General features: G+C 52.3%; 3 protein-coding genes across 9 annotated transcripts in view; 1 reads left to right on the forward strand and 2 right to left on the reverse strand.

Annotated features, from left to right (window-relative positions):
• Positions 1-3,480, reverse strand: part of LOC146043056 (F-box only protein 44-like) — a 53,620-nt gene extending 50,140 nt beyond the window's left edge. For 3 of the 5 annotated variants that reach the window (XR_014464104.1, XR_014464105.1, XM_083163444.1), the window contains exon 1: positions 3,214-3,452. Coding sequence is in view for 2 of the 5 variants with exons in the window: in XM_083163444.1 (XP_083019570.1) it covers positions 3,214-3,242 (29 nt within the window). In the remaining 3 variants the exon portion in view is untranslated. Of the gene's footprint in view, positions 1-3,213 lie in introns of all 5 variants that reach the window. The other 2 variants (XR_014464103.1, XM_083163443.1) reach the window with 1 other exon arrangement.
• A 4,583-nt stretch (positions 3,481-8,063) lies between these two features.
• On the reverse strand, positions 8,064-17,149 carry MAD2L2 (mitotic arrest deficient 2 like 2). The gene is made up of 9 exons (XM_083163455.1): positions 16,941-17,149; positions 16,377-16,424; positions 14,205-14,323; positions 12,840-12,911; positions 12,646-12,746; positions 12,079-12,173; positions 10,999-11,072; positions 9,825-9,917; positions 8,064-8,735 (listed from the first exon to the last, which is right to left on the reverse strand). Exons 2-9 carry the CDS (start codon positions 16,414-16,416, stop codon positions 8,694-8,696), a joined length of 636 nt encoding a protein of 211 aa, XP_083019581.1. The 5' UTR covers positions 16,417-16,424; positions 16,941-17,149; the 3' UTR covers positions 8,064-8,693.
• Positions 17,149-25,954, forward strand: part of DRAXIN (dorsal inhibitory axon guidance protein) — a 68,322-nt gene continuing 59,516 nt past the window's right edge. Inside the window, exon 1 of one of the 3 annotated variants that reach the window (XM_083163451.1) lies at positions 17,149-17,209. Coding sequence is in view for 2 of the 3 variants with exons in the window: in XM_083163454.1 (XP_083019580.1) it covers positions 17,228-17,279 (52 nt within the window). In the remaining variant the exon portion in view is untranslated. Of the gene's footprint in view, positions 17,280-25,954 lie in introns of all 3 variants that reach the window. The other 2 variants (XM_083163454.1, XM_083163448.1) reach the window with 2 other exon arrangements.

Genomic DNA, 25,954 nt, shown 5'->3' on the forward strand with positions numbered 1-25,954 from the left:
GAAGCAGTGTGCTGTATGGGAGGCAGACGTGCAGTGACAGGAGAGCAGGGGAAGGGAAGCAGTGTGCTGTATGGGAGGCAGACATGCAGTGACAGGAGAGCAGGGGAAGGGAAGCAGTGTGCTGTATGGGAGGCAGATGTGCAGTGACAGGAGGGAAGGGAAGCAGTGGGGTGGATGGGAGGCTGACGTGCAGTGACAGGAGAGGAGAGGAAGCAGTGGGGTGGATGGGAGGCAGATGTGCAGTGACAGGAGGGGAAGGGAAACAGTGGGGTGGATGGGAGGCTGACGTGCAGTCGCAGGAGAGGAGGGGAAGCAGTGTGGTGGATGGGAGGCAGATGTGCAGTGACAGGAGAGGAGGGGAAGGGAAGCAGTGTGCTGTATGGGAGGCAGACCTGCAGTGACAGGAAAGGAGGGGGAAGGGAAGCAGTGTGCTGTATGGGAAGCAGACGTGCAGTGACAGGAGAGCAGGGGAAGGGAAGCAGTGTGCTGTATGGGAGGCAGACCTGCAGTGACAGGAGAGCAGGGAAGCCGTGTGCTGTATGGGAGGCAGACGTGCAGTGAGAGGAGAGGAGGGGAAGCAGTGTGCTGTATGGGAGGCAGACCTGCAGTGACAGGAGAGCAGGGGAAGGGAAGCAGTGTGCTGTATGGGAGGCAGACGTGCAGTGACAGGAGAGCAGGGGAATGGAAGCAGTGTGCTGTATAGGAGGCAGACCTGCAGTGACAGGAGAGCAGGGGAAGGGAAGCAGTGTGCTGTATGGGAGGCAGACCTGCAGTGACAGGAGAGCAGGGGAAGGGAAGCAGTGTGCTGTATGGGAGGCAGACCTGCAGTGACAGGAGATCAGGGGAAGGGAAGCAGTGTGCTGTATGGGAGGCAGACCTGCAGTGAAAGGAGAGCAGGGGAAGGGAAGCAGTGTGCTGTATGGGAGGCAGACCTGCAGTGACAGGAGAGCAGGGGAAGGGAAGCAGTGTGCTGTATGGGAGGCAGACCTGCAGTGACAGGAGAGCAGGGGAATGGAAGCAGTGTGCTGTATGGGAGGCAGACCTGCAGTGACAGGAGAGCAGGGAAGCAGTGCGCTGTATGGGAGGCAGACCTGCAGTGACAGGAGAGCAGGGAAGCAGTGTGCTGTATGGGAGGCAGACCTGCAGTGACAGGAGAGCAGGGGAAGGGAAGCAGTGTGCTGTATGGGAAGCAGACCTGCAGTGACAGGAGAGCAGGGGAAGGGAAACAGTGTGCTGTATGGGAGGCAGACCTGCAGTGACAGGAGAGCAGGGGAAGGGAAGCAGTGTGCTGTATGGTAGGCAGACCTGCAGTGACAGGAGAGCAGGGGAAGGGAAGCAGTGTGCTGTATGGGAGGCAGACCTGCAGTGACAGGAGAGCAGGGGAAGGGAAGCAGTGTGCTGTATGGTAGGCAGACCTGCAGTGACAGGAGAGCAGGGGAAGGGAAGCAGTGTGCTGTATGGTAGGCAGACCTGCAGTGACAGGAGAGCAGGGGAAGGGAAGCAGTGTGCTGTATGGGAGGCAGACCTGCAGTGACAGGAGAGCAGGGGAAGGGAAGCAGTGTGCTGTATGGGAGGCAGACCTGCCGTGACAGGAATGTGTCGTATTAGTGTACTCACGATGGCAGTAACATTAGTGTGATGTGAAATAAAGTGCAGATATACGGGTGCAGACATTGGTTTGGACTGTGTACAATGAGTGGGTGTGGGGGTCAGACAGGACATGTGTATAAGGCAGAATGATATGGTCACAGGACTGGGGGTATAAATAGAAGCTGCTGACAATGAGGCAGATGGACAGATGGAAAATAATGGGTTCCGCGTCTCCTGCATAATGAATGTATTAAACCCCCTTTGCTGATAAGGAGAGCCATTATGCCCAGCGTTAACGGCTCTCCTTATCGGTGCCCCTCCGGCCGGCTCTTTGGGCACGCTCGTGATCTCGCTATTACCATTAGATCTGGAATGCAGCCCGGAGCCCGCAGCAGGGCTAGTGTTGTCCCTGCAGTGGGGACAGGACAACGCTAGCCCTGAGCTAGTGAGCTGGCGAAGCGGCCGGGGCGGTTAACGGGCGACGTATGCCTAGGAGGCTGGTCATACATCGCCCTCGCCGCTAATTGCTGGGGGGCTTGCAGGGAACAGCCCCTCCGAGCATTACTCTGCAGGCTGCCCCTGGCGCACGTTAGGTGCGCTGTAATACAACTTAAAAACCGTTATTCCCCCGTTAGCCAGCGTTAGGTGCAGGTACACGCTAGTTCATACATCTGCCCAACAGTGTTTGTTAGGACTCAGTGCTGAGGGTCCGCATTATAGGGGGGACTTCTCCCCAAATACTGGTTGGGATATCAGAGTTTCACACCGGTGTACCGCTGCAATACGCTTCTGTTATACTGCACACAGCCTCTGTCATTATAATGCAGATACAACGCATGGGCTGTAATGAAACGGAATCTACCCAACTAGCCCCCTCCCCTACAACTAGCATACCCCCCAACATGACCCTCTCCAGGAGGGACACATTACTCTGTTTCTGGACTTCCCTGAATGAATAACTGCCATCACCTTTCTTATCAATGACCCTGTTCGGCACAGGTGCTGGCAATCCTACATTCAGAGGGAAGTCCAGGAGCAGAGCATTGTGTTCCTCCTGGAGAGGGTCATGTTGGGAGGTATGGTATAGTGGTGTGAGATAGATCGATATTACCAGGGATGTCCAGGAGCAGAGCATTGTGTTCCTCCTGGAGAGGGTCATGTTGGGAGGTATGGTATAGTGGTGTGAGATAGATAGATATTAGCAGGGATGTCCAGGAACAGAGCAATGTGTCCCTCCTGGATAGGCTCATGTTGGGAGGTATGGTATAGTGGTGTGAGATAGATAGATATTACCAGGGATGTCCAGGAACAGAGCAATGTGTCCCTCCTGGATAGGCTCATGTTGGGAGGTATGGTATAGTGGTGTGAGATACATATTACCAGGGATGTCCAGGAACAGAGCAATGTGTCCCTCCTGGAGAGGGTCACGTTGGGGGTACTATGAACTAGAAATGGATTACATAAGCAGCCATGTATTCCTATGAAGTTCCTCTGTACACAGACTGTCCAAGTAACACGGAAGCTGCTGATTTCTGATCTCTAGAAGCACAATGTACAGTTACACAAGTCCCTCCAACACATGGGGGTGGGGTCACTGTGCAGCTCAGAGAGGTACAGACTTACCTGCTCGGGTGACTCTGCTGTGACCCCATAGCCCCAGTCCCGGCTGGCTAGAAGCCCCCACGTCCCTTCTCAGCACAGAGGAAAGTCATGTGCAGCACCGCCCAGCTGACAATGTCTGAGGTCACGGTGGAGAGAGACAGCAGGACGGAAGTGAGGGGCTCCCCCTGGTGTAGAGATGGCCAAAACGGCTCACTGAAGAGAGCAGGGAGCGAGGGTCCCGTCCGGGGAAAGATCCGGATCCTTCAGGCAGGACAACGGCTCACTTTATGGTCTGTTTGCACTAAGTGTAGTATCCGTTCGTTTTATTTACATTTCACCGGATTCTAGTCATGTAAAGCAAATTTCATACATTAATCTCACAGGTAACGGATATTTTCAATATTTTTTCTATTTATCCTGACACATTTTTTTTTCTTAAAATACTACCGAATTATTTTTGCACAGAAAAGGGTATATATGTATATCACTACGGGCGCTCTTCACACCGTCGTAAGGGGCTGGGCCCCCTTAATTTGTGAACGTTTGCATTGTGAGAAAGATGGTTAGATTTGTATGAAAGATGCCTGTATTGCAACTTGAGTTATAGGTGAAATGTGTTACATAGAGAGCATATGATGTGGAAGGGGGTGTGTATTGTTTTGTTTAATTAAAAAGCGGTTACAGAGTAAGATGTACATTGATAGTGTGGATGGTACAGTGACATTTGTGGGTGTGGGGGGGGGGCTGTGTGTGCATGTTGTTTAGGTGTGTGTGTGCAATAGTATAGTAGGGTGTTTTTGAGTCAGCGGCTCTCCACTGGCAAAGGTCACGACACAGGAGAACAGGAGGCTGGGTAGTGATAGGGGTGTGTGGGCATAAGGGGGACTAAAGAGGAGGGTGGGGGACACTGTGCAGCTTCTGCCAGTGGGTGAGGGTCCAGTGTGGCAGCACAGGAGTACAGGATGGTGGCCCTGAGTCAGTGTCTCCTCCTACTGGGTGGGAGTTAGGGTGCATGAGAGCAGGAGGCTGAGCTATGAGGCATGATAGGGGTATGTGGGCAACACAGCATCAGCGACTCTCCAGTGGTGGAAGTTACGGTTCAGGAGAGCAGGAGGCTGGGTAGTGATAGGGGTGTGTGGACATAAGGGGGACTAAAGAGGAGGGTGGGAGATACTGTGCAGCTTCTGCCAGTGGGTGAGGGTCCAGCGTGGCAGTACAGGATGGTGGCCCTTAGTCAGTGTCTCCTCCTATTGGGTGGGAGTTAGGGTGCATGAGAGCAGGAGGCTGAGCTATGAGGCATGATAGGGGTATGTGGGCAACACAGCATCAGCGACTCCCCAGTGGTGGTTGCCGTGAATCGCGCGGGGGGGGTCCGCGGATCACGGGAGTGGCGGGGGAGGGGGTGGTGCAGCGAATTGCGGGAGGGGGGGTGCGGTGGGTTGCCACAAATCGCGGGAGGGGGGGGCGCGGGGGTTGCCGCGAATCGTGGGAGGTTGCGGGAGGGGGGGTCGGGGGGACAGACGGTGGTGCTGCGAATTGAGGGAAGGTGGGTGGCGGGGGATGGGGGAGTGGGTGCCACGAATTGCGGGAGGGGGAGTTGGGGGGGTCCACCAATCGCGGGAGGGGAGTCACGGGGGGGGGGTGTGTGCAGCGAATTGCGGGAGGGTGGGTCACGGGGGGTGGGTGCAGCGAATTGCGGGAGGGTGGGTCGCGGGGGCTTGCTGCGAATCATTGGAGGGGGGGTCACGGGGGTGGGTGCCGCGATTCGCGGGGGGGCGCGGGAGTTTGCAGCAAATCGCGGGAGAGGGGATCACGGGGGCAGGGGTTGACGCGAATCGTGGGAGGGGGGGTCACGGGGGGGTGCCGCGAATCGCGGGAGGGGGGGGTCGCAAGGGGTGCCGCGAACCGCCACAAGAAAAAATCAACACAGAAAGGTCAACACATGTAAATGTTGACATAAGTGTGGCACTTCATTGGTGTCGACATGGAAACATTCAAAAAATGGAAAATAAATCTTCAAAAACTCATGTCAACCTTTTTCATTGTCGACCATAGCCATGTCTGTGTTTTGCTTGTGGAGGGGGGGTTCAGGGGGCCGGGGGTTGCAGCAAATCGTGGGAGGGGGGGGGTCGCGGGGGGCACCGTGAATCGTGGGGGGGGGGGGTCGAGAATCGCAGGGGGGGGGTGTGCCGCAAATCACTGGAGGGGGGGGGGTGGCACTTCAATGGTGTCCATGTCGACACATGAGAATGAATATGAAAACATTCAGAAATTGAAAAATAAATCTTCAAAAACTCATGTCAACCTTTTTCATTGTCGACCATAGCCATGTCAGTCTTTTGCATGTGCCATTTAATCCTGGGGTTGCCGTGAATCGCGCAGGGGGGGGGGGGGGGTGTGCCGCGAATTGCGGGAGGTTGCGGAGGCGGGGTTGCTGCGAATGGCGGGAGGGTGGGTAGCGGGGGTGTGTGGGGTGGTGCCGCGAATGGTGGGAGGGGGGGTTATTTTGCCACGAATCGTGGGAGGGGGGCCGGGTTGTGTTTTGCCGGGAATCGCGGGAGGGGGGGGGGGGGCGCTCACCTGGTGGCTGTGGAGTAGGTTCCTGGGCAACATGGGGAGGCAGAGGGTGTCTGGCACTGTGGGCTCACTGGGCTGGTTCTCTGTCATGTGAGTGTGTCATGTGAGTCAGAGGCTCCACCCAGCGTTAGACACACACTCACACACTTTGAGTGACAGATGTAGCCAAATATATAAGAGATGGCGTCAATACTGTTCAAGTTGCTGGGAATTCTTGACAGGGTCGTTTGATAATAATGAAGCATCATTTGTTTTACAATCATTTATTGCCATAAACCAGGGTTGCCTACCCTCGCGGATTGGCCGGGAGGGTCCCTGAAATCGGGTCCCCTCCTGGCAATCCTCCCGGATTCTGCCTCAGCCTCCGGATCTCCCCCGCAGCTACCCGGCCGCATCGTTGAATTACCGCGATTCGCGGCTATTCGTTGGGAGGTGGCGGGGTTAAATATGCAAATAGCACCATTTAGCCCCACCCCTTCGCGAGGCCCCGCAAATTGGGGGAGTTTGTGCTGGGGCTTGATGCCGTCTACATCAGGCCCCTGCCCCCACACGTGATGCCTACAGGAGAGGAGAATTTAAAAGTAGGCAAGTATACCATAAACGGTAAAATCAACAATTTTTTTTAAAACAGTGAGCTGAACAAATAAGAACATACATGACCGAGTAAAACACTGATCGATCACTGGGGGCAGAATCGCCATCAATAGCAACCATCTATGGCGTCTGCACCGATGGCCATCCCTAGTCACAGCAGCAGCCTTGTTACTGTTTATTTCACTTGCAGTGGCAGCACTGACTGTTGGGGATGGCCATCGACGATTCAAAATCATCGATGGTTCATGGCCGATGTCGAATATTTTTGCCATTGATGGGGGAGAACCAGATGGTTTCCCTCCATCGATGGAACAGCAAAACGATGTTTTGCTTTATTTTTTTTTTTTTTCAAAGTCCCGGGACACGGAGTATAGCCCCGCCCCCATGTTTTGATTGGCCCGCATGCAACACAATGGATGACCATCGATTTGTAAAAATATCGATGTTCAACACTATCAATGGCTAGTTGCAGAATTGCCATCGATGGCAATGGCAACGATGGCCATCCCTACCAGTGACTTTACTCAGTCTCCGGAGTGCAGTGCAAGCTGCAGTTAGTGAGTGTCAGTGACAGACTGAGATGACGAGTCCCCGGGCAGCAGGGCTATAAAGAAACATGTGGGAACTAATCTACTACAGCAGCTACTCCCACCCGCAACCTATGAAATATTGGTGTAAACTCCTCTATGGGGGGATTTAAGTGTTATGAATCCAGCAGGTAATACCTGGTTTCCCTGATAAAGTCATTCAAGTGTTGCGCCGTTCGGGCACGTATAGTCACTGGCGCTGACATTACTGTTCTGCTGCTCCAGCGTAGTGACGGGCTGGTAACAATGGGTTTTATCCGATCATACTTCGTGCACAGTTAGAGAATTACAGGAACGCATGTATATACTTGGACTGTGCACTCGGATGATATTGGCATCTGGAAACCGATCCGGCAACGTTTTCACCTAGAAAATAATGTGACCTAGTGGGAAATAACCACCTGTCATCACCCGCTGCCCAGAATCAGGAACTAGCCCAGCTCCTGTCATCACCCGCTGCCCAGAGCCAGGAACCAGCCCAGCACCTGTCATCACCCGCTGCCCTGAGCAAGGAACTAGCCCAGCGCCTGTCATCACCCGCTGCCCAGAGCCAGGAACCGGCCCAGCGCCAGGAACTAGCCCAGCACCTGTCATCACCCGCTGCCCTGAGCCAGGAACTAGCCCAGCACCTGTCATCACCCGCTGCCTAGAGTCAGGATCTAGCCCAGCGCCTGTCATCACCCACTGCCAGGAACCAGCACAGCTCCTGTCATCACCCGCTGCCCAGAGTCAGGATCTAGACCAGCGCCTGTCATCACCCGCTGCCCAGAGTCAGGATCTAGACCAGCGCCTATCATCACCCACTGCCAGGAACCAGCACAGCGCCTGTCATCACCCACTGCCAGGAACCAGCACAGCGCCTGTCATCACCCACTGCCAGGAACCAGCACAGCGCCTGTCATCACCCACTGCCAGGAACCAGCACAGCGCCTGTCATCACCCACTGCCAGGAACCAGCACAGCGCCTGTCATCACCCGCTGCCCAGAGCCAGGAACCGGCCCAGCGCCTGTAATCCTATGAAGGAAAACCTATAAAGGACCTGCATATAGCAACTCTGGGAGAACATAAAGAAATCATTTGGGAGTAGTAAATATAACAATATACTTTCCACATAAGGTCATAAACATTTATATGAAATAAAATTCCTAATGTCCATGCCTTATTCATGAGATGCATCCAATATTGAGGATGTACTTATGTTAATGAAGGTTAAAAAAAATAATAATAAAGCGCAAGCAAAAATGGCATATACAGTATATATACAATACGTATCTGTAGGACTGGCAAATGCATTACAGTACATACAATAAATAACATACATGTGTGGGTTTAGTTATGTTGAGTGATGCAAATAAAAATGGATGTGAAGGCGTAAGGAAGCGGGTTCCGTCCATATTGGGTATATTACAGCTGTGACACCTCGCTATGATCTCTGACCCCGTCCCGCCAGTTACTGTGATGTCACTTCCCCGGTGTACCGCCATAACACAACTGTCCGGAACAGTTTCTGTTCTATTCTTTCCTGCAAGTTTCCAAACATGGGATGGAGTAGATGATGCAGGTGGAATACTCCTAATTATAGGTCACTCGTACCAGGGTTCGATCCACCAATCCCAAGAAGAAGTCATGTATAAAGCACAGGTCCAACAATACACATAAGAGACTTTCCTCCTGGAAATCCCCGGGTTATACTTCCTGCTTCCTGGACTTCCGGATGTGATGAGGCATTTCCAGGCGTGGCCTCAGGCGTTCTTCTGGCCCCGCTCTTCTACATAAAGCTGCATCTAACAGAAGACAGACGGGAAGCAGCACATGTTAAAACCACGCGTGTTCTGCGGTTAGGGTGGGCACCTACGGACATTATTGCCAGCATCTCACATAATACATACGGCAATACGGCGGAAGCTTCCCTGTGGCGGGGAAATGAGGTGGAATACAGTCAGTAAGAGAAGGCACTTCATGCGCTCAGCAACTGCGTAGGGGGGTGGGTCTCATACTGACCAATCCTGTGCATTACAGGAGGCTATAGAAGCACATTCCCCCAGAGACGCTTTATATAAAAATAATCCACCACAAAACTAATGACCACTGGGTCAACATAATGGGTGCAGTCAAATCAGTTCCGTTGTAATAAAGTAATAGCAACCCTGACACAACTTTAACACTTGACAACAGAACAACAATCAAAGGAAACAAAAAGTATTTACCATTTAATCATATATATATATTATTTTTAAAAGGTGATTTTTCGTGACACTCCCTTTATACAACCAAAGACCGATAAATGAGGCACCATTTGAAAGATTACGTTCTCCCACTTCTGACAAATTGTTAATCTACAATTACACATTGTATTGTTTGTTTACAAATAAACGTTAATTACTGTGTTGGGGCGTCACATAACTCCCCGCTGGAAATATGAACATGAGGAAACAATAGAACCATCATTATCATATATATTATTTCTAGAAGGTGATATTTGTTGATGATCCCTTTTTCTCCCTTCATACTTAAAAAAAAAAAAAAAAAGAAATAAAGCTTCTGATGGATTGTTCATTTAAAAATTGACTTTCGGCCCTAGAGTTCTTTCCCTGGATGCGTTGTTACGAATCAGTTTCATTCGGTGCCTCAACATGGCTACAAATGAACCGGTTCTTCTTTCATCCTACAAACCACCAAACGCATAAAAAAATTAAATGTATTTCCTGCTAGGCAGTTTCAGCCCCTCTAGCCGCGCCCTGCTACAACAGCCTGCTGCCTGTCCGCCTCGGAAGCACGGTGAAGCCCAGCGCTTCCCAGGCAGTGACTTCGGCAGAGCCAGGCCCACCCCTTACAACAGCTGCAGGGGGAGCCAGCGTGCCGGGCACACTCACCCTCAGTATATCGGAGGTCATGGTCTTTAGTGGAATGAGGCGAGGCTCCTGCATGTGGACGTCCTGCTCATCGGCCAGGATCCAGGGGAAGTCCTGCGGAGACAAGGACACGCCTTTACATAGAGGAATGAGGAAGAATATACAGTAAGTGCATTGTACGGATACGTCACACAGAAGTAAAAGGATTCACAAACGCTACTCCCAGTAACGGCCCATGACTCGGCCCCTGGCAATGCCGAAACGACAGCTGCAGCAGGTCTGTGTATGACATCATCATAAGATCATGATGTTACGGGGGCTCCTCACAGGATAGGTTCCATAAACAATAACTGTACAGAACATAACATGTAACAACGTAATAACAGACATCACGTGAGTGCTCACGTCACATCACCCGCCCTCTCCACGTGGTACGCAAACCAGACGTGTCAGCCATACAGAACGTACAGAGACATGAATCCCTCTGTAGAAAAGTGTAATGATAGATAGATAGATAAATAGAGATAGATAGAGATAGATAGAGATAGATAGGAGATTCAGTCCTGTAATAATCACATCTCCATTATCAGGCAAAATGCTATTAGCAAGTCTGGCTATGAGAATACACATGTAGCTCCTGACACGTGTCACTACGCAGCCTCCTGTGTTCACACCTACATGTATGACACTAGGATTCCGGAAATACTCAATAATAGGTAATAAGCACTGTACTGCGCACCTGTCCCCTCACCCATACAGGACAAACGGGTCACTACTATAGATAGTATATGCAGGCATACACAATAGTAAGGCTGCATGTGATGGGCAGGGACATGATGCGAGGAGGGCAGGAAGCCACAGACAGAGTTATATAGTGGGAGGAGCAGGGACCCCAGCAGCACAGAGTATATCAGGAGATGAGGGATGTGTCAGTGAGGACAGGGCTGCGTGTGACATTGACATGATATGAGGAGGGGAATGGAGGTAGCAGGAGTTTAGCACAATTTAACATATTTGAATAATAAAATACTGTATGATTTTACAATCTTCTGTTATACAGTGCTGGCTTTATGCATGTAACAAGGAACCATGTAGCCAAATGAATGCAATACAAACCCCTCGTTATCCCAGTAATCACAGAACATGGAGAGAGGAGTTTCTGTAACAACTCGTTAGCAAGTGTCCCGTAATTTACCTTTATAACTTGAATCTTTTCCATATTCCTTGTAGCTGCTTCCCTTGTATGGACTAGCAAAGTGAATGTGCAACCTGCAATGTATAGAAGATGGTGTAAGTGGCATGCATGGCAGGTATAGCTATGATGGAATGAGTGGCGTGCGTGGCAGGTATAGCTATGATGGAATGAGTGGCGTGCGTGGCAGGTATAGCGATGATGGAATGAGTGGCGTGCGTGGCAGGTATAGCTATGATGGAATGAGTGGCGTGCGTGGCACGTATAGCTATGATGGAATAAGTGGCGTGCGTGGCAGGTATAGCTATGATGAAATGAGTGGCGTGCGTGGCAGGTATAGCTATGATGGAATGAGTGGCGTGCATGGCAGGTATAGCTATGATGGAATGAGTGGCGTGCGTGGCAGGTATAGCTATGATGGAATGAGTGGCGTGCGTGGCAGGTATAGCTATGATGGAATAAGTGGCGTGCGTGGCACGTATAGCTATGATGGAATAAGTGGCGTGCGTGGCACGATTAGCTATGATGGAATGAGTGGCATGCGTGGCACGTATAGCTATGATGGAACGAGTGGCGTGCGTGGCACGTATAGCTATAATGGAATGAGTGGCGTGCGTGGCACGTATAGCTATGATGGAATGAGTGGCGTGCGTGGCACGTATAGCTATGATGGAATGAGTGGCGTGCGTGGCACGTATAGCTATGATGGAACGAGTGGCGTGCGTGGCACGTATAGCTATGATGGAACATGTGGCGTGCGTGGCACGTATAGCTATGATGGAATGAGTGGCGTGCGTGGCACGTATAGCTATGATGGAATGAGTGGCGTGCGTGGCACGTATAGCTATGATGGAATGAGTGGCGTGCGTGGCAGGTATAGCTATGATGGAACGAGTGGCGTGCGTGGCACGTATAGCTATGATGAAATGAGTGGCGTGCGTGGCACGTATAGCTATGATGGCATAAGTGGCGTGCGTGGCACGTATAGCTGTGATGGAATCAGTGGTGTGCGTGGCAGGTATAGCTATGATGGAACGAGTGGCGTGCGTGGCACGTGGCATAGATGAATGTTAGGGGCATTACCAGGGGGGTTATTGTCTAGGACGGCATCACAGACGCTGATCTTCAGGATGAACGCTCTGAGTAACTGTTCCACGTGAGACAGCAGCGAGTCCGAGCTGGAGAGAGCACAGAAAACACATCTGTGGTTAAGCATACGAATGGCTGCATATGATACACCTGAGGATAGTCAGGAAATGTTACTAGAAGATTCCATCCTACAGGAGGACAACAGAACCATACACGTGCCCAGATAAACACAGAATGGTCCAGCCCAAAGGGGAACCTCAGCTGCCCCCACTGTTATACATAACATACATGTTACATTGTACGAGAACATACTACAAGTATGACCTCCCTCCTCAGCTGCCCCCACCCTTATACATAACATACATGTTACATTGTACGAGAACATACTACAAGTATGACCTCCCTCCTCAGCTGCCCCCAACCTTATACATAATATACATGTTACATTGTACGAGAACATACTACAGGTATGACCTCCCTCCTCAGCTGCCCCCACCCTTATACATAACATACATGTTACATTGTACGAGAACATACTACAGGCAGTCCTGACCTTATTACCTGATAGAGAGAAGGGGAGGCTGTGCGATTTCAAAGACAAATCTCTCCACCGGGTGGTGCTCTTTATCCAGAATAACTACCACCACTTTCTCCACATCGTTCTGCAATGACAGGAAGACATTATGGTATGTGGGTGTGGTCGCACAGTGCCATCTCACCGACCAGCGCCATCTCACCGACCAGCGCCATCTCACCTTCTCTATCAGAGGCTTGACGCAGTGCAGCGTGTCCTGGATGTACCGGTTCAGCTCCGGGTGACAAGACATCTGGGACAAACATGAAGTGTCAGACAGAACAGTACCGATTCCTCCGATGTACAGCTGGCACACAACACGTATCCATAATAAACATTACTCCTTATTAATACTCCAATATCACTGCCCATGTGGCCAGCATGAAAGTGCCTCCGAACTATCCACAGATATATTTACACATTACAGATCAGTATTCCCAAAACTGACGGCAGAGTGTGTACATGGCACAGAGTACTGTCACAGGCCACACAGGAGAGCAGCATTGCGTGTACATGGCACAGAGTACTGTCACAGGCCACACAGGAGAGCAGCATTGCGTGTACATGGCACAGAGTACTGTCTCAGGCCACACAGGAGAGCTGCATTGCGTGTACATGGCACAGAGTACTGTCACAGGCCACACAGGAGAGCAGCATTGTGTGTACATGGCATAGAGTACTGTCACAGGCCACACAGGAGAGCAGCATTGTGTGTACATGGCACAGAGTACTGTCACAGGCCACACAGGAGAGCAGCATTGTGTGTATGTGGCACAGAGTACTGTCACAGGCCACACAGGAGAGCAGCATTGTGTGTATGTGGCACAGAGGATGCCCCACTGTCTGTCACGGGCCACGCAGCAGAGCAGCATTGTGTGTATGTGGCACAGAGGACGACTCTCTCATGCCACGGGCCATGCAGCAGAGTAGCATTGTGTGTATGTGGCACAGAGGACGCCTCTCTCAGGTCACAGGCCACGCAGGAGAGTAGCATTGTGTGTATGTGGCACAGAGGACGCCTCTCTCATGCCACGGGCCACGCAGCAGAGTAGCATTGTGTGTATGTGGCACAGAGGACGCCTCTCTCAGGTCACAAGCCACGCAGGAGAGTAGCATTGTGTGTATATGGCACAGAGAATGCTTCTCTCTGTGTCACGGGCCACGCAGCAGAGCAGCATTGTGTGTATGTGGCACAGAGGACGACTCTCATGCCACGGGCCATGCAGCAGAGTAGCATTGTGTGTATGTGGCACAGAGGACGCCTCTCTCAGGTCACAGGCCACGCAGGAGAGTAGCATTGTGTGTATATGGCACAGAGGACGCCTCTCTCAGGTCACGGGCCATGCTGATGAAGTACACCCACCTGAGAGACCAAAATATTTTCTGCATAACCCCAGAGCTAACAATTAAAATAAACTCCTCTATGTGATCTCATTGGATATCAATCTGTCACCACAGACGTAAGGACGGAGATATCCTGCCAAGAAAGTGAAGGTGACTTTTGATTCGCTGTTGGTAGACACATGGAGACATAGCATTGTTCTACCTGCACTGGTACGTTGTATTTTTTCCTCTTCTGGAAGATGCCAGTAGGATAAACCTCTCGGACATACAGTATTAGATGCACAGCAACCTCTAGAAACTCACAAAGGATATCTGCCACAACTACAGAAGGGGAACACAGGAGAAACCAAGGGTCAGTCTGCAACACATGAAGCACATATATGTATATCTGTATATAGCAATGCAATGGGCCTGTGTCCTACTAACTGCACTTACCAACGGGGATTGATTAGTCTTACTGCCCCTGTCTCAACCAGCCCTGTCCTCACTGACACATCACTCATCTCCTGATATACTCTGTGCTGCTGGGGACCCTGCTCCTCCCACTATATAAGAGTCTGTGGCTTCCTGCTGCCCCCATTCCCCTCCTCACATCATGTAACTGCCCCTGTCTCAACCAGCCCTGTCCTCACTGACACATCACTCATCTCCTGATATACTCTGTGCTGCTGGGGACCCTGCTCCTCCCACTATATAACTCTCAGTCTGTGGCTTCCTGCTGCCCCCCATTCCCCTCCTCACATCATGTCACTGCCCCTGTCACATGCAGCCCTGTCCTAACTGACACATTCCTCATCTCCTGATATACTCTGTGCTGCAGGGGACCGTGCTCCTCCCACTATATAACTCTCAGTCTGTGTCTCCCTGCTGCCCCCATTCCCCTCCTCACATCATGTCACTGTCCCTGTCACATGCAGCCATGTCCTCACTGACACATCACCCATCTCCTGATATACTCTGTGCTGCTGGGGGATCCTGCTCCTCCCACTATATAACTCACAGTCTGTGGCTTCCTGCTGCCCCCATTCCCCTCCTCGCATCATGTCACTGCCCTGTCACATGCAGCCCTGTCCTCACTGACACATCACCCATCTCCTGATATACTCTGTGCTGCTGGGGAACCCTGCACCTCCCACTATATAACTCTCAGTCTGTGGCTTCCTGCTGCCCCCATTCCCCTCCTCACATCATGTCACTGCCCCTGTCACATGCAGCCCTGTCCTCACTGACACGTCCCTCATCTCCTGATATACTCTGTGCCAGGGGAGCATTACTGCACATGGGAAAGGGGGTGTGGCCATGCCTTATGAGGGACTGCTGCCAGCTACAGAGGCTGGGCATCATGGCAAGCTCCCGTTAAGGCATGTTGGCAGAGTGCTGGGAGGAGTATCTTCTTGTGTAGGCATTTACAAGGCTGGACAGTGGTGGGGGAGCCCGTACACATGCCCCTTACAGCACAGAGGTGCTGATGTGTGACTTCTAGCAGTTACTGACACAGGCTTACTGACATACATTGCATCACGAGAGGTTTCTGTGGGGTCTGCAGCTTCTGTCAGAAACTGAGGGGCGGCCGCAGGTGTTGGAGACAAGTGGTTCCTGCAATGTACATTAGGTCGATACTTATAGACAAAACCATGCTACATTGCAGGTGGGCAGATGTAACAGGCGCAGAGTGAGTTGAGGCCCCTATACCTCCCATTTGGCACATGATGTGCTATTTATCACCTGTACAATGATTCCCAGGGAGCTGCTGGGGCAGTGCAAGGGAAATCGGATGTGATACATCGCAGGTTCTAAAAGTACCCTTGATGTGCCACTGATGGGTCCGATTCCGATTTATCCTATGTTCTGCACATACGACCTCCGACTCGATGCTCACGTAAACGCCCATCAGATCAGATATCACACACCTGCGTTAGATTTTCATCTGATTTCTCGGCCCCGATGTGTCGGAATCAGATGATACTAGTGTATGGGGACCGTTACATTGGGGAAGCTATTGTGTTTCTGTGCAAGGTAAATACTGGCTGCTTTATATTTTACACTGCAATTAAGATGTCAGTTTGAACACGCCCCACCCAAATGTAACTCTCTCTGCACCCGTTACATCTGCCCCCTGCAGTGCAGGATGGTTTGTCCATTTTGAGATATTGCCTTCTGCTCAGGCCTGAATTAGGCCCTAAAGATGACAAAACCATGATTCTCATGAGCGCACATATGGGGCATGCGCCCAAGGGTGGACGACACGTGAATAGCTGCATTGGGTGCCTAGAAAACGACTGAATTCTCCCCTCAAAGTCTTTATTATATATATATGTAAGCTGCTGATAGCGGTGATGTTATAGGGACATGTACACACATAGAGGGGCCTCACCTTGCCCGAAGTTCAGGTCCTGTCGTGTTAGCGTGGTCATTATCCGATCTGTAAGACACAGAACAAGCCGTCAGTCTGGGTGTGGTACTAGCAGCACACCTGTGTGTGAGTGTATATTACAATAGCAGTGCGTGTTAACTGCACAAGTGGTTAGGGATAATTACACGGGCAGTGAGCGAGCGTGCATTAGACAGGTGGGAGTGAGCAAGCGTGCATTAGACAGGCGGGAGTGAGCAAGCGTGCATTAGACAGGCGGCGAGTGAGCAAGCGTGCATTACACAGGCGGCGAGTGAGCAAGCGTGCATTACACAGGCGGCGAGTGCGCAAGCGTGCATTACACAGGCGGCGAGCGTGCATTACACAGGCGGCGAGTGAGCAAGCGTGCATTACACAGGCGGCGAGTGAGCAAGCGTGCATTACACAGGCGGCGAGTGCGTTATACAGGCGGTGAGTAAGCGTGCGTTACACAGGCGGTGAGCGAGCGTGCAACAGATCAGTGTGCATATATGCCACTAGCAGTGTGTGTATTATACAGTGAGAGTGACACACAGCCGCCATATATACCTGTCCTGTACCCGGCTCTGGCGGGGTCGCGTCCACTCCGTTTAGGTCCCTTGCTCCTCCTCTCCCCGCCCAGGTCCTTACGGTTAAGCGGAACTAACCGCTACCTCCGGCTCTCCCCGTCGCCGGTCCTGTCCTATCCCCGGTCATCTCCCAGCACCACGCCCCGGGGCGGGGCCTGTCAGTACTGTGGTCGCAGAGCTCATGACGCCGGAGGAGGCGCCCAGGTCCTAAGCTAGCAGCTAGCTACACAAGTTCATCCATTCCCCCAGGTCCTAGTGCCGTCGTGGATGCAGAAATCCCGGCATCATGCCGAAGTGTGCTGGGACTTGTCGTTCCCCGGTGCAGTTTCCACCACATCGATCTGGCTTTACCTCAGTATATCCGTGCCCAGGGTGTATATCAGGGTTGCATACCTGACCCTCTCCTTCAGGGACTTCCCTGGTAATGTAGGATTGCCATCACCTGTGGGAAGCTAGGTAACTGATAAGAAAGGTGTCACCACAGGTGCTGGTAATCATACATTACCAGGGAAGCCCAGGAGCAGAGCATTGTGTCCTCCCGGAGAGGGGCATGCTGGGAGGTATGGATAATGTAGGATTGCCAGCACCTGTGGGGAGCTAGGTAACTGATAAGAAAGGTGTCACCACAGGTGCTGGCAATCCTATATTACCAGGGAAGCCCAGGAACAGAGCATTGTGTCCTCCTGGAGAGGGGCATGCAGGGAGGTATGGATAATGTATGATTGCTAGCACCTGTGGGGATCTAGGTAACTGATAATGAAGGTGTCACCACAGGTGCTGGCAATCATACATTACCAGGGAAGCCCAGGAACAGAGCATTGTGTCCTCCTGGAGAGGGGCATGCTGGGAGGAATGGATAATGTATGATTGCCAGCACCTGTGGGGAGCTAGGTAACTGATAAGAAAGGTGTCACCACAGGTGCTGCCTGGCAATCATACATTACCAGGGAAGTCCAGGAACAGAGCATTGTGTCCTCCTGGAGAGGGGCATGCTGGGAGGTATGGATCATGTATGATTACCAGCACCTGTGGGGAGCTAGGTAACTGATAAGGAAGGTGTCACCACAGGTGCTGGCAATCATACATTACCAGGGAAGCCCAGGAACAGAGCATTGTGTCCTCCTGGAGAGGGGCATGCTGGGAGGAATGGATAATGTATGATTGCCAGCACCTGTGGGGATCTAGGTAACTGATAAGGAAGGTGTCACCACAGGTGCTGGCAATCCTATATTACCAGGGAAGCCCAGGAACAGAGCATTGTGTCCTCCTGGAGAGGGTCAGGTAGGCAAGTATGATACTGTATATACGGATTCAGTACTAAATCCCGGCGGTCAAAACCCCGACAAGGTGGGGCCGTGGATCACCCCCCTTGCGGGATCCCTCTATGGCGTGGACACCCATAGAGGGAAAAATTGTCAGGATTTCGACCGCTGGGATTTTAACTCCATCCGGTATATACCTCAGTGTGATGGATACACTGAGGTATATACCACCCGTGTGTCAGGCAGTATATACCTCTGCTATATATCTACGGATAACCGTGTGCCGGGTGGTTTTTACCTCAATGTATATGTGTGCTATATACCTCAGTGTATCCATGTGCTGGGTAATATATACCTCAGTGTATCCGTGTGCCGGGCGGTATATACCTCAGTGTATCCGTGTGCCGGGCGGTATATACCTCAGTGTATCCGTGTGCCGGGCGATATATACCTCAGTGTATCCTTGTGCTATATACCTGAGGTTATCCGTGTTGCGTTTTTTTTTTTACCTCAATGTATATGTGTGCTATATACCTCATGTTATCCGTGTGCCGGGTGGTTTTTACCTCAATGTATATGTGTGCTATATACCTCAGTGTATCCGTGTGCCGGGTGGTATAAACCTCAGTGTATCCGTGTGCCGGGCGGTATGTACCTCAGTGTATTCATGTGTTATATACCTTGGTGTGCCCGTGTGCCGGGCGGTAGATTCCTCATTGTATCTGTGTGTTATATACCTCAATGTATCCGTGTGCCGGGCGGTATATACCTCAGTGTATACGTGGTATATACCTCGGTGTATCCGTGTGCCGACCAGTATATACCTTGGTGTATCTGTGTGCCGGGCACTATATACCTCAGTGTATTCGTGTGTTCTATACCTTGGTGTATCTATGTGCCGGGTGTCTATACCTTGGTGTGCTGGACATTATATACTGTGGCCGGGGGTATATACCTTGGTGTGTCAGTATTGCCGGGTGGTATATACCTCAGTGTGTTATATACCTTGGTGTGTCGGGAGTGTTTATACCTTTATGTATCTGTGTGCTGGGGGGTATATACCTTGGTGTGTCCGTGTGCTGGGGGTATATACCTTGGTGTGTCCGTGTGCCGGGGTATATACCTTGGTGTATCCGTGTGCCGGGGGTATATACCTTGGTGTGTCCGTGTGCCGGGGGTATATACCTTGGTGTTTCCGTGTGCCGGGGGTTTATACCTTGGTGTGTCCGTGTGCTGGGAGTGTTTATACCTTGGTGTGCTGGACGGTGTGTCCGTGTGCCGGGGGTATAAACCTTTGTGTATCTGTGTGTCGGGAGTGTTTATACCTTGATGTATCTGTGTGCTGGGGGTATATACCTTGGTGTCCGTATGCTGGGCGTTACACAGAAGCATACACTTCTTTGTGATGTTCTAGAAATGGCCTCCTGGTGTATGTTACTGTGCTGTTATCATAGAAAAACGGGCAGTCCCCGGACCTCAGGGGGTGGACTGCAGACAGTGGTACATCTAGCCCCTGGCTCCAGCCTCAGGTCATTTGTCCAAGCAACAATGCCCCTGATTACATGTAAATGTATATAATCTATGTACCACACAGGATAAATGTATCTCTGTAATAAACACTAATGACAGGGACCGGGTATGCTGGTGTTGAAAGCAGCATGGAATAGGACTGGCTGCAGTTACTATAGAAACAGGACCGTTATCTTACGTGCGACTGATGATGGACCCTCTCCCTTTATCTATGTATGTATGTATGTATATACATTTTTTTCTTTACAAGAGACGTTCTCTTAGTGGTGGCAAATTGGTGTGAGTCCCGGGCTGTGGTGTCCTAAAGTGAGAAAATTGTGAAAAATATTTTGACCATGTTGATCTATTGTATGTTAATCTTTTGTCTGTGTCTACCTATTGACTATCTACCCGTTGTGCGCACACCCGTATGCAGTCAGTAGTGAATGAGGCCCATAGGCTTATAATGCAGCTTGGCCCAGTGTGTATCAGATGCAGTAAGATGTCTGTACTTTCCCGGGAGCTGTTATTCCCACCGCGCCTGTCTGACCTTGTGCAATTATCTCCAGCATGATAAATAGGAGATTATATCCATGGGCTCTCAGCAGCAGCGGCCATATAACAATACTGATATTATAAACGTCTAAATAATGAATGAAGACATACAATGAAAATCAGGTCATCTCTATTCTGTCTGTTCAGTCATGTAACATCCCAGCGCTGTATTATATATCGCAGAGGTGTCCGGCCTGACACCGCCGTAAGTAACTTCCCATCGCTGTATTACCTAGCGCAGAGGCGTCCGGCCTGGCACTGCCGTATGTATCTTCCCGGTGCTGTATTATCTAGCGCAGAGGCGTCCGGCCTGGCACTGCGGTACGTATCTTCCCAGCGCTGTATTACCTAGCGCAGAGGTGTCCGGCCTGGCACTGCCGTAAGTAACTTCCCAGCGCTGTATTATCTAGCGCAGAGGCGTCCGGCCTGGCACTGCCGTAAGTAACTTCCCATCGCTGTATTACCTAGCGCAGAGGCGTCCGGCCTGGCACTGCGGTACGTATCTTCCCAGCGCTGTATTATCTATCGCAGAGGTGTCAGGCCTGACACCGCCGTAAGTAACTTCCCAGCGCTGTATTATCTATCGCAGAGGTGTCAGGCCTGACACCGCTGTAAGTAACTTCCCAGCGCTGTATTATCTATCGCAGAGGTGTCCGGCCTGGCACTGCCGTAAGTATCTTCCCATCGCTGTATTACCTAGCGCAGAGGCGTCCGGCCTGGCACTGCGGTACGTATCTTCCCAGCGCTGTATTACCTAGCGCAGAGGCGTCCGGCCTGGCACTGCGGTACGTATCTTCCCAGCGCTGTATTATCTAGCGCAGAGGTGTCCGGCCTGGCACTGCCGTAAGTAACTTCCCAGCGCTGTATTATCTAGCGCAGAGGCGTCCGGCCTGGCACTGCGGTACGTATCTTCCCAGCGCTGTATTACCTATCGCAGAGGCGTCCGGCCTGGCACTTGCGTAAGTAACTTCCCAGCGCTGTATTATCTAGCGCAGAGGCGTCCGGCCTGGCACTGCGGTACGTATCTTCCCAGCGCTGTATTACCTAGCGCAGAGGTGTCCGGCCTGGCACTGCCGTAAGTAACTTCCCAGCGCTGTATTATCTAGCGCAGAGGCGTCCGGCCTGGCACTGCGGTACGTATCTTCCCAGCGCTGTATTACCTAGCGCAGAGGTGTCCGGCCTGGCACTGCCGTAAGTAACTTCCCAGCGCTGTATTATCTAGCGCAGAGGCGTCCGGCCTGGCACTGCGGTACGTATCTTCCCAGCGCTGTATTACCTAGCGCAGAGGTGTCCGGCCTGGCACTGCCGTAAGTAACTTCCCAGCGCTGTATTATCTAGCGCAGAGGTGTCCGGCCTGGCACTGCCGTAAGTAACTTCACAGCGCTATATTATCTAGCGCAGTAGTGTCCGGCCTGGCACTGCCGTAAGTAACTTCCCAGCGCTATATTATCTAGCGCAGTAGTGTCCGGCCTGGCACTGCCGTAAGTAACTTCCCAGCGCTGTATTATCTAGCGCAGAGGTGTCCGGCCTGGCACTGCTGTAAGTAACTTCCCAGCGCTGTATTATCTAGCGCAGAGGTGTCCGGCCTGGCACTGCCATAAGTAACTTCCCAGCGCTGTATTATCTAGCACAGAGGTGTCCGGCCTGGCACTGCCGTAAGTAACTTCCCAGCGCTGTATTATCTAGCACAGAGGTGTCCGACCTGGCACTGCCGTATGTATCTTCCCGGCGCTGTATTATCTAGCGCAGAGGTGTCCGACCTGGCACTGCCGTATGTATCTTCCCAGCGCTGTATTATCTAGCGCAGAGGTGTCCGGCCTGGCACTGCCGTAGTATCTTCCCAGCGCTGTATTATCTAGCGCAGAGGTGTCCGGCCTGGCACAGCCGTATGTATCTTCCCGGCGCTGTATTATCTAGCACAGAGGTGTCCGGCCTGACACCGCCGTAGTAACTTCCCAGCGCTGTATTATCTAGCACAGAGGTGTCCGGCCTGACACCGCCGTAGTAACTTCCCAGCGCTGTATTATCTAGCGCAGAGGTGTCCGGCCTGGCACTTCCGTAAGTAACTTCCCAGCAATGTATTACCTAGCGCAGAGGTGTCCGGCCTGGCACTGCCGTAAGTAACTTCCCAGCGCTGTATTACCTAGCGCAGAGGTGTCCGGCCTGGCACTGCCGTAAGTAACTTCCCAGCGTTGTATTATCTAGCGCTGAGGTGTCCGGCCTGGCACTGCCGTATGTAACTTCCCAGCGCTGTATTATCTAGCGCAGAGGCGTCCGTCCTGGCACTGCCGTAAGTAACTTCCCAGCGCTGTATTATCTAGCGCAGAGGTGTCCGGCCTGGCACTGCTGTAAGTAACTTCCCAGCGCTGTATTATCTAGCGCAGAGGTGTCCGGCCTGGCACTGCCATAAGTAACTTCCCAGCGCTGTATTATCTAGCGCAGAGGTGTCCGGCCTGGCACTGCCGTAAGTAACTTCCCAGCGCTGTATTATCTAGCACAGAGGTGTCCGACCTGGCACTGCCGTATGTATCTTCCCGGCGCTGTATTATCTAGCGCAGAGGTGTCCGACCTGGCACTGCCGTATGTATCTTCCCAGCGCTGTATTATCTAGCGCAGAGGTGTCCGGCCTGGCACTGCCGTAGTATCTTCCCAGCGCTGTATTATCTAGCGCAGAGGTGTCCGGCCTGGCACTGCGGTACGTATCTTCCCAGCGCTGTATTATCTAGCACAGAGGTGTCCGGCCTGACACCGCCGTAGTAACTTCCCAGCGCTGTATTATCTAGCGCAGAGGTGTCCGGCCTGGCACTTCCGTAAGTAACTTCCCAGCAATGTATTACCTAGCGCAGAGGTGTCCGGCCTGGCACTGCCGTAAGTAACTTCCCAGCGCTGTATTACCTAGCGCAGAGGTGTCCGGCCTGGCACTGCCGTAAGTAACTTCCCAGCGTTGTATTATCTAGCGCTGAGGTGTCCGGCCTGGCACTGCCGTATGTAACTTCCCAGCGCTGTATTATCTAGCGCAGAGGCGTCCGTCCTGGCACTGCCGTAAGTAACTTCTCAGCGCTGTATTATCTAGCGCAGAGGCGTCCGTCCTGGCACTGCCGTAAGTAACTTCCCAGCGCTGTATTATCTAGCGCAGAGGCGTCCGTCCTGGCACTGCCGTAAGTAACTTCCCAGCGCTGTATTATCTAGCACAGAGGTGTCCGGCCTGGCACTGCCATAAGTAACTTCCTAGCGCAGAGGTGTCCGGCCTGGCACTGCCGTAAGTAACTTCCAACGCGGTGCTACGTTTCAGTGTCCATGTTAACTGTGTCGTTATTCGGGTAAAAAAAAAAAGGAAAAAACCCAATGTCGACCTTTTGACTGACGATCTTGCCCAATGACCAGTCGACTTAGACCCATGTCGACCCAATAGTGGAGAAACAATGCTTGTCAACCAACTTCTAGCAGACCTTATGATCCATACCCCGTTACATTATGGCCATACATGTTCATTATAGGTTTGGTGAATGCACAGCAAGAAAACATCACTGCACCATGGGGTTTATTCAGGTTGATTCGCAAGGCTGCAAATTTGCAGCCTTGCGAGTCCACCAGACCCCGGCCGGTGAACGACCGCCCCCCCCCCCCCCCCCCCCCTCAAAGTGCGGCTTCGCCCGAACAGCTGCGAATGGTTGTTTTGCATAAACATCCATTCGCATGGCTCGGGTAACCGCCCACATCCTCCGATGGTCACCGACCATCGAATGATGTTTAGCGTACACGCATATATAAGTGACTTTTCAGTTGCGTATATATGCGTGCACGCTGGCGTGGATATAGGCCGGATGACAGCTGCCCGCCCCCCACACCCGCGTCACTGCCTCATTACCATGAGAACGCCCAACGCTGGGCGTTCCCATATGGCAGGGGTTTCCAATCTTTTTCTAATCACGGCACCCTAGAATATCAGAATTTTTCCAAGGCACCCCATGGCCCCAAAAAATATATATCAAATTAAATAGATTGTGTTTATTTTCTGCTTCTTAGGTGCAGTTATGTGGTAAAGGGCAGGATTTGGTTCTCATTGTACACATTTTATGATTGGCAGCCGCCAGCACTGGTTTTTTTCCAGAAATAATTGATCATAAATAATTTGCATTGGTCCTGGAAGACCAACCCGAGGCACCCCTGCAAGTGTCCCGAGGCACCCCAGGGAGCCTAGGCGCACAGTTTGGGAACCACTACCATATGGTAATGGGGCAGCCCGGCACCCCCGCCCATCTCCACCCCCCCCCCCCCCCCCCCCCACGCCGGCATGGGTGCGTGCACCCGGCGACCCGAAAGGTCGCCGTGGGTGCACGCACCATACGCCTGCACATGCGCAGATACCCGCCTGCGCAGACGCGCAACATCGGTACGCAGTACCGAATGGATCTGAATCAGGCCCCATGTCCGCAATCACCGCGACAACCACAGGTTTGTGTGCGTGGGAATGTGATCTATGCCAGTGGATGAGAGAGCAGAGAGGTAACAATTAGAGGTCAGCCGGGAGCACAGAGGTCACTGGATATACGCTCCCTATGGGACCTACTTGTCAGTGTCCTAAGCCTGGGGCTGTGACATCCTGTGTGTGCTCCTACACCCTACAGGGACGGCCGGGTCACTGTCCAGATGTGCTGTTACTGATTATAGACTAAGGGCTACAGAGGACACAGCCAGGCTGGGATGTACGGATCTCCTGTAGTGTTCATATGCCTCCTATACTCCCATATCCCCTCACAACATGGCCGCCTCCTATACTCCCATATCCCCTCACAACATGGCCGCCTCCTATACCCACCTATCCCCGCACAGCATGGCTGCCTCCTATACTCCCATATCCCCTCACAACATGGCCGCCTCCTATACCCGCCTATCCCCGCACAGCATGGCTGCCTCCTATACTCCCATATCCCCTCACAGCATGGCCGCCTCCTATTCCTGCCTATCGCCCCTATACTCCCATATCCCTCACAGCATGGCCGCCTCCTATACCCACCTATCCCCGTACAGCATGGCCGCCTCCTATACTCGCCTATCCCCGCACAGCATGGCCGCCTCCTATACTCGCCTATCCCCGTACAGCATGGCCGCCTCCTATACTCACCTATCCCCGCACAGCATGGCCGCCTCCTATACCCGCCTATCCCCACACAGCATGGCCGCCTCCTATACTCCCCTATCCCCTCACAGCATGGCCGCCTCCTATACTCACCTATCCCCTCACAGCATGGCCGCCTCCTATACCCACCTATCCCCGTACAGCATGGCCGCCTCCAATACCCACCTATCCCCGTACAGCATGGCCACCTCCTATACCCACCTATCCCCGTACAGCATGGCCGCCTCCTATACCCACCTATCCCCGTACAGCATGGCCGCCTCCTATACCCACCTATCCCCGTACAGCATGGCCGCCTCCTATACCCACCTATCCCCACACAGCATGGCCGCCTCCTATACCTGCCTATCCCCTCACAGCATGGCCGCCTCCTATACCCGCCTATCCCCGCACAGCATGGCCGCCTCCAATCCCCGCATCAGCATGACCGCCTCCTATACACCCATATCCCCTCACAGCATGGCCTCCTCCTATCCCCTCACAGCATGGCCTCCTCCTATCCCCTCACAGCATGGCCGCCTCCTATAC

Source organism: Crinia signifera, chromosome 19 (assembly GCF_055691185.1).
Source record: "Crinia signifera chromosome 19, ASM5569118v1, whole genome shotgun sequence".
NCBI classification, from domain to species: domain Eukaryota; kingdom Metazoa; phylum Chordata; class Amphibia; order Anura; family Myobatrachidae; genus Crinia; species Crinia signifera.

Excerpts from the sequence above, each read along its gene's own strand:
- MAD2L2 (XM_083163455.1), bottom strand. The coding sequence starts at position 16,416 with ATGACCACGCTAACACGACAGGACCTGAACTTCGGGCAAG. Across the intron at positions 14,324-16,376 it reads GGACCTGAACTTCGGGCAAG|TTGTGGCAGATATCCTTTGT; the intron begins GTGAGGCCCCTC and ends CCCCTTCTGTAG. Across the intron at positions 12,174-12,645 it reads CCTCCCCTTCTCTCTATCAG|CTCGGACTCGCTGCTGTCTC; the intron begins GTAATAAGGTCA and ends TGCTCTCTCCAG.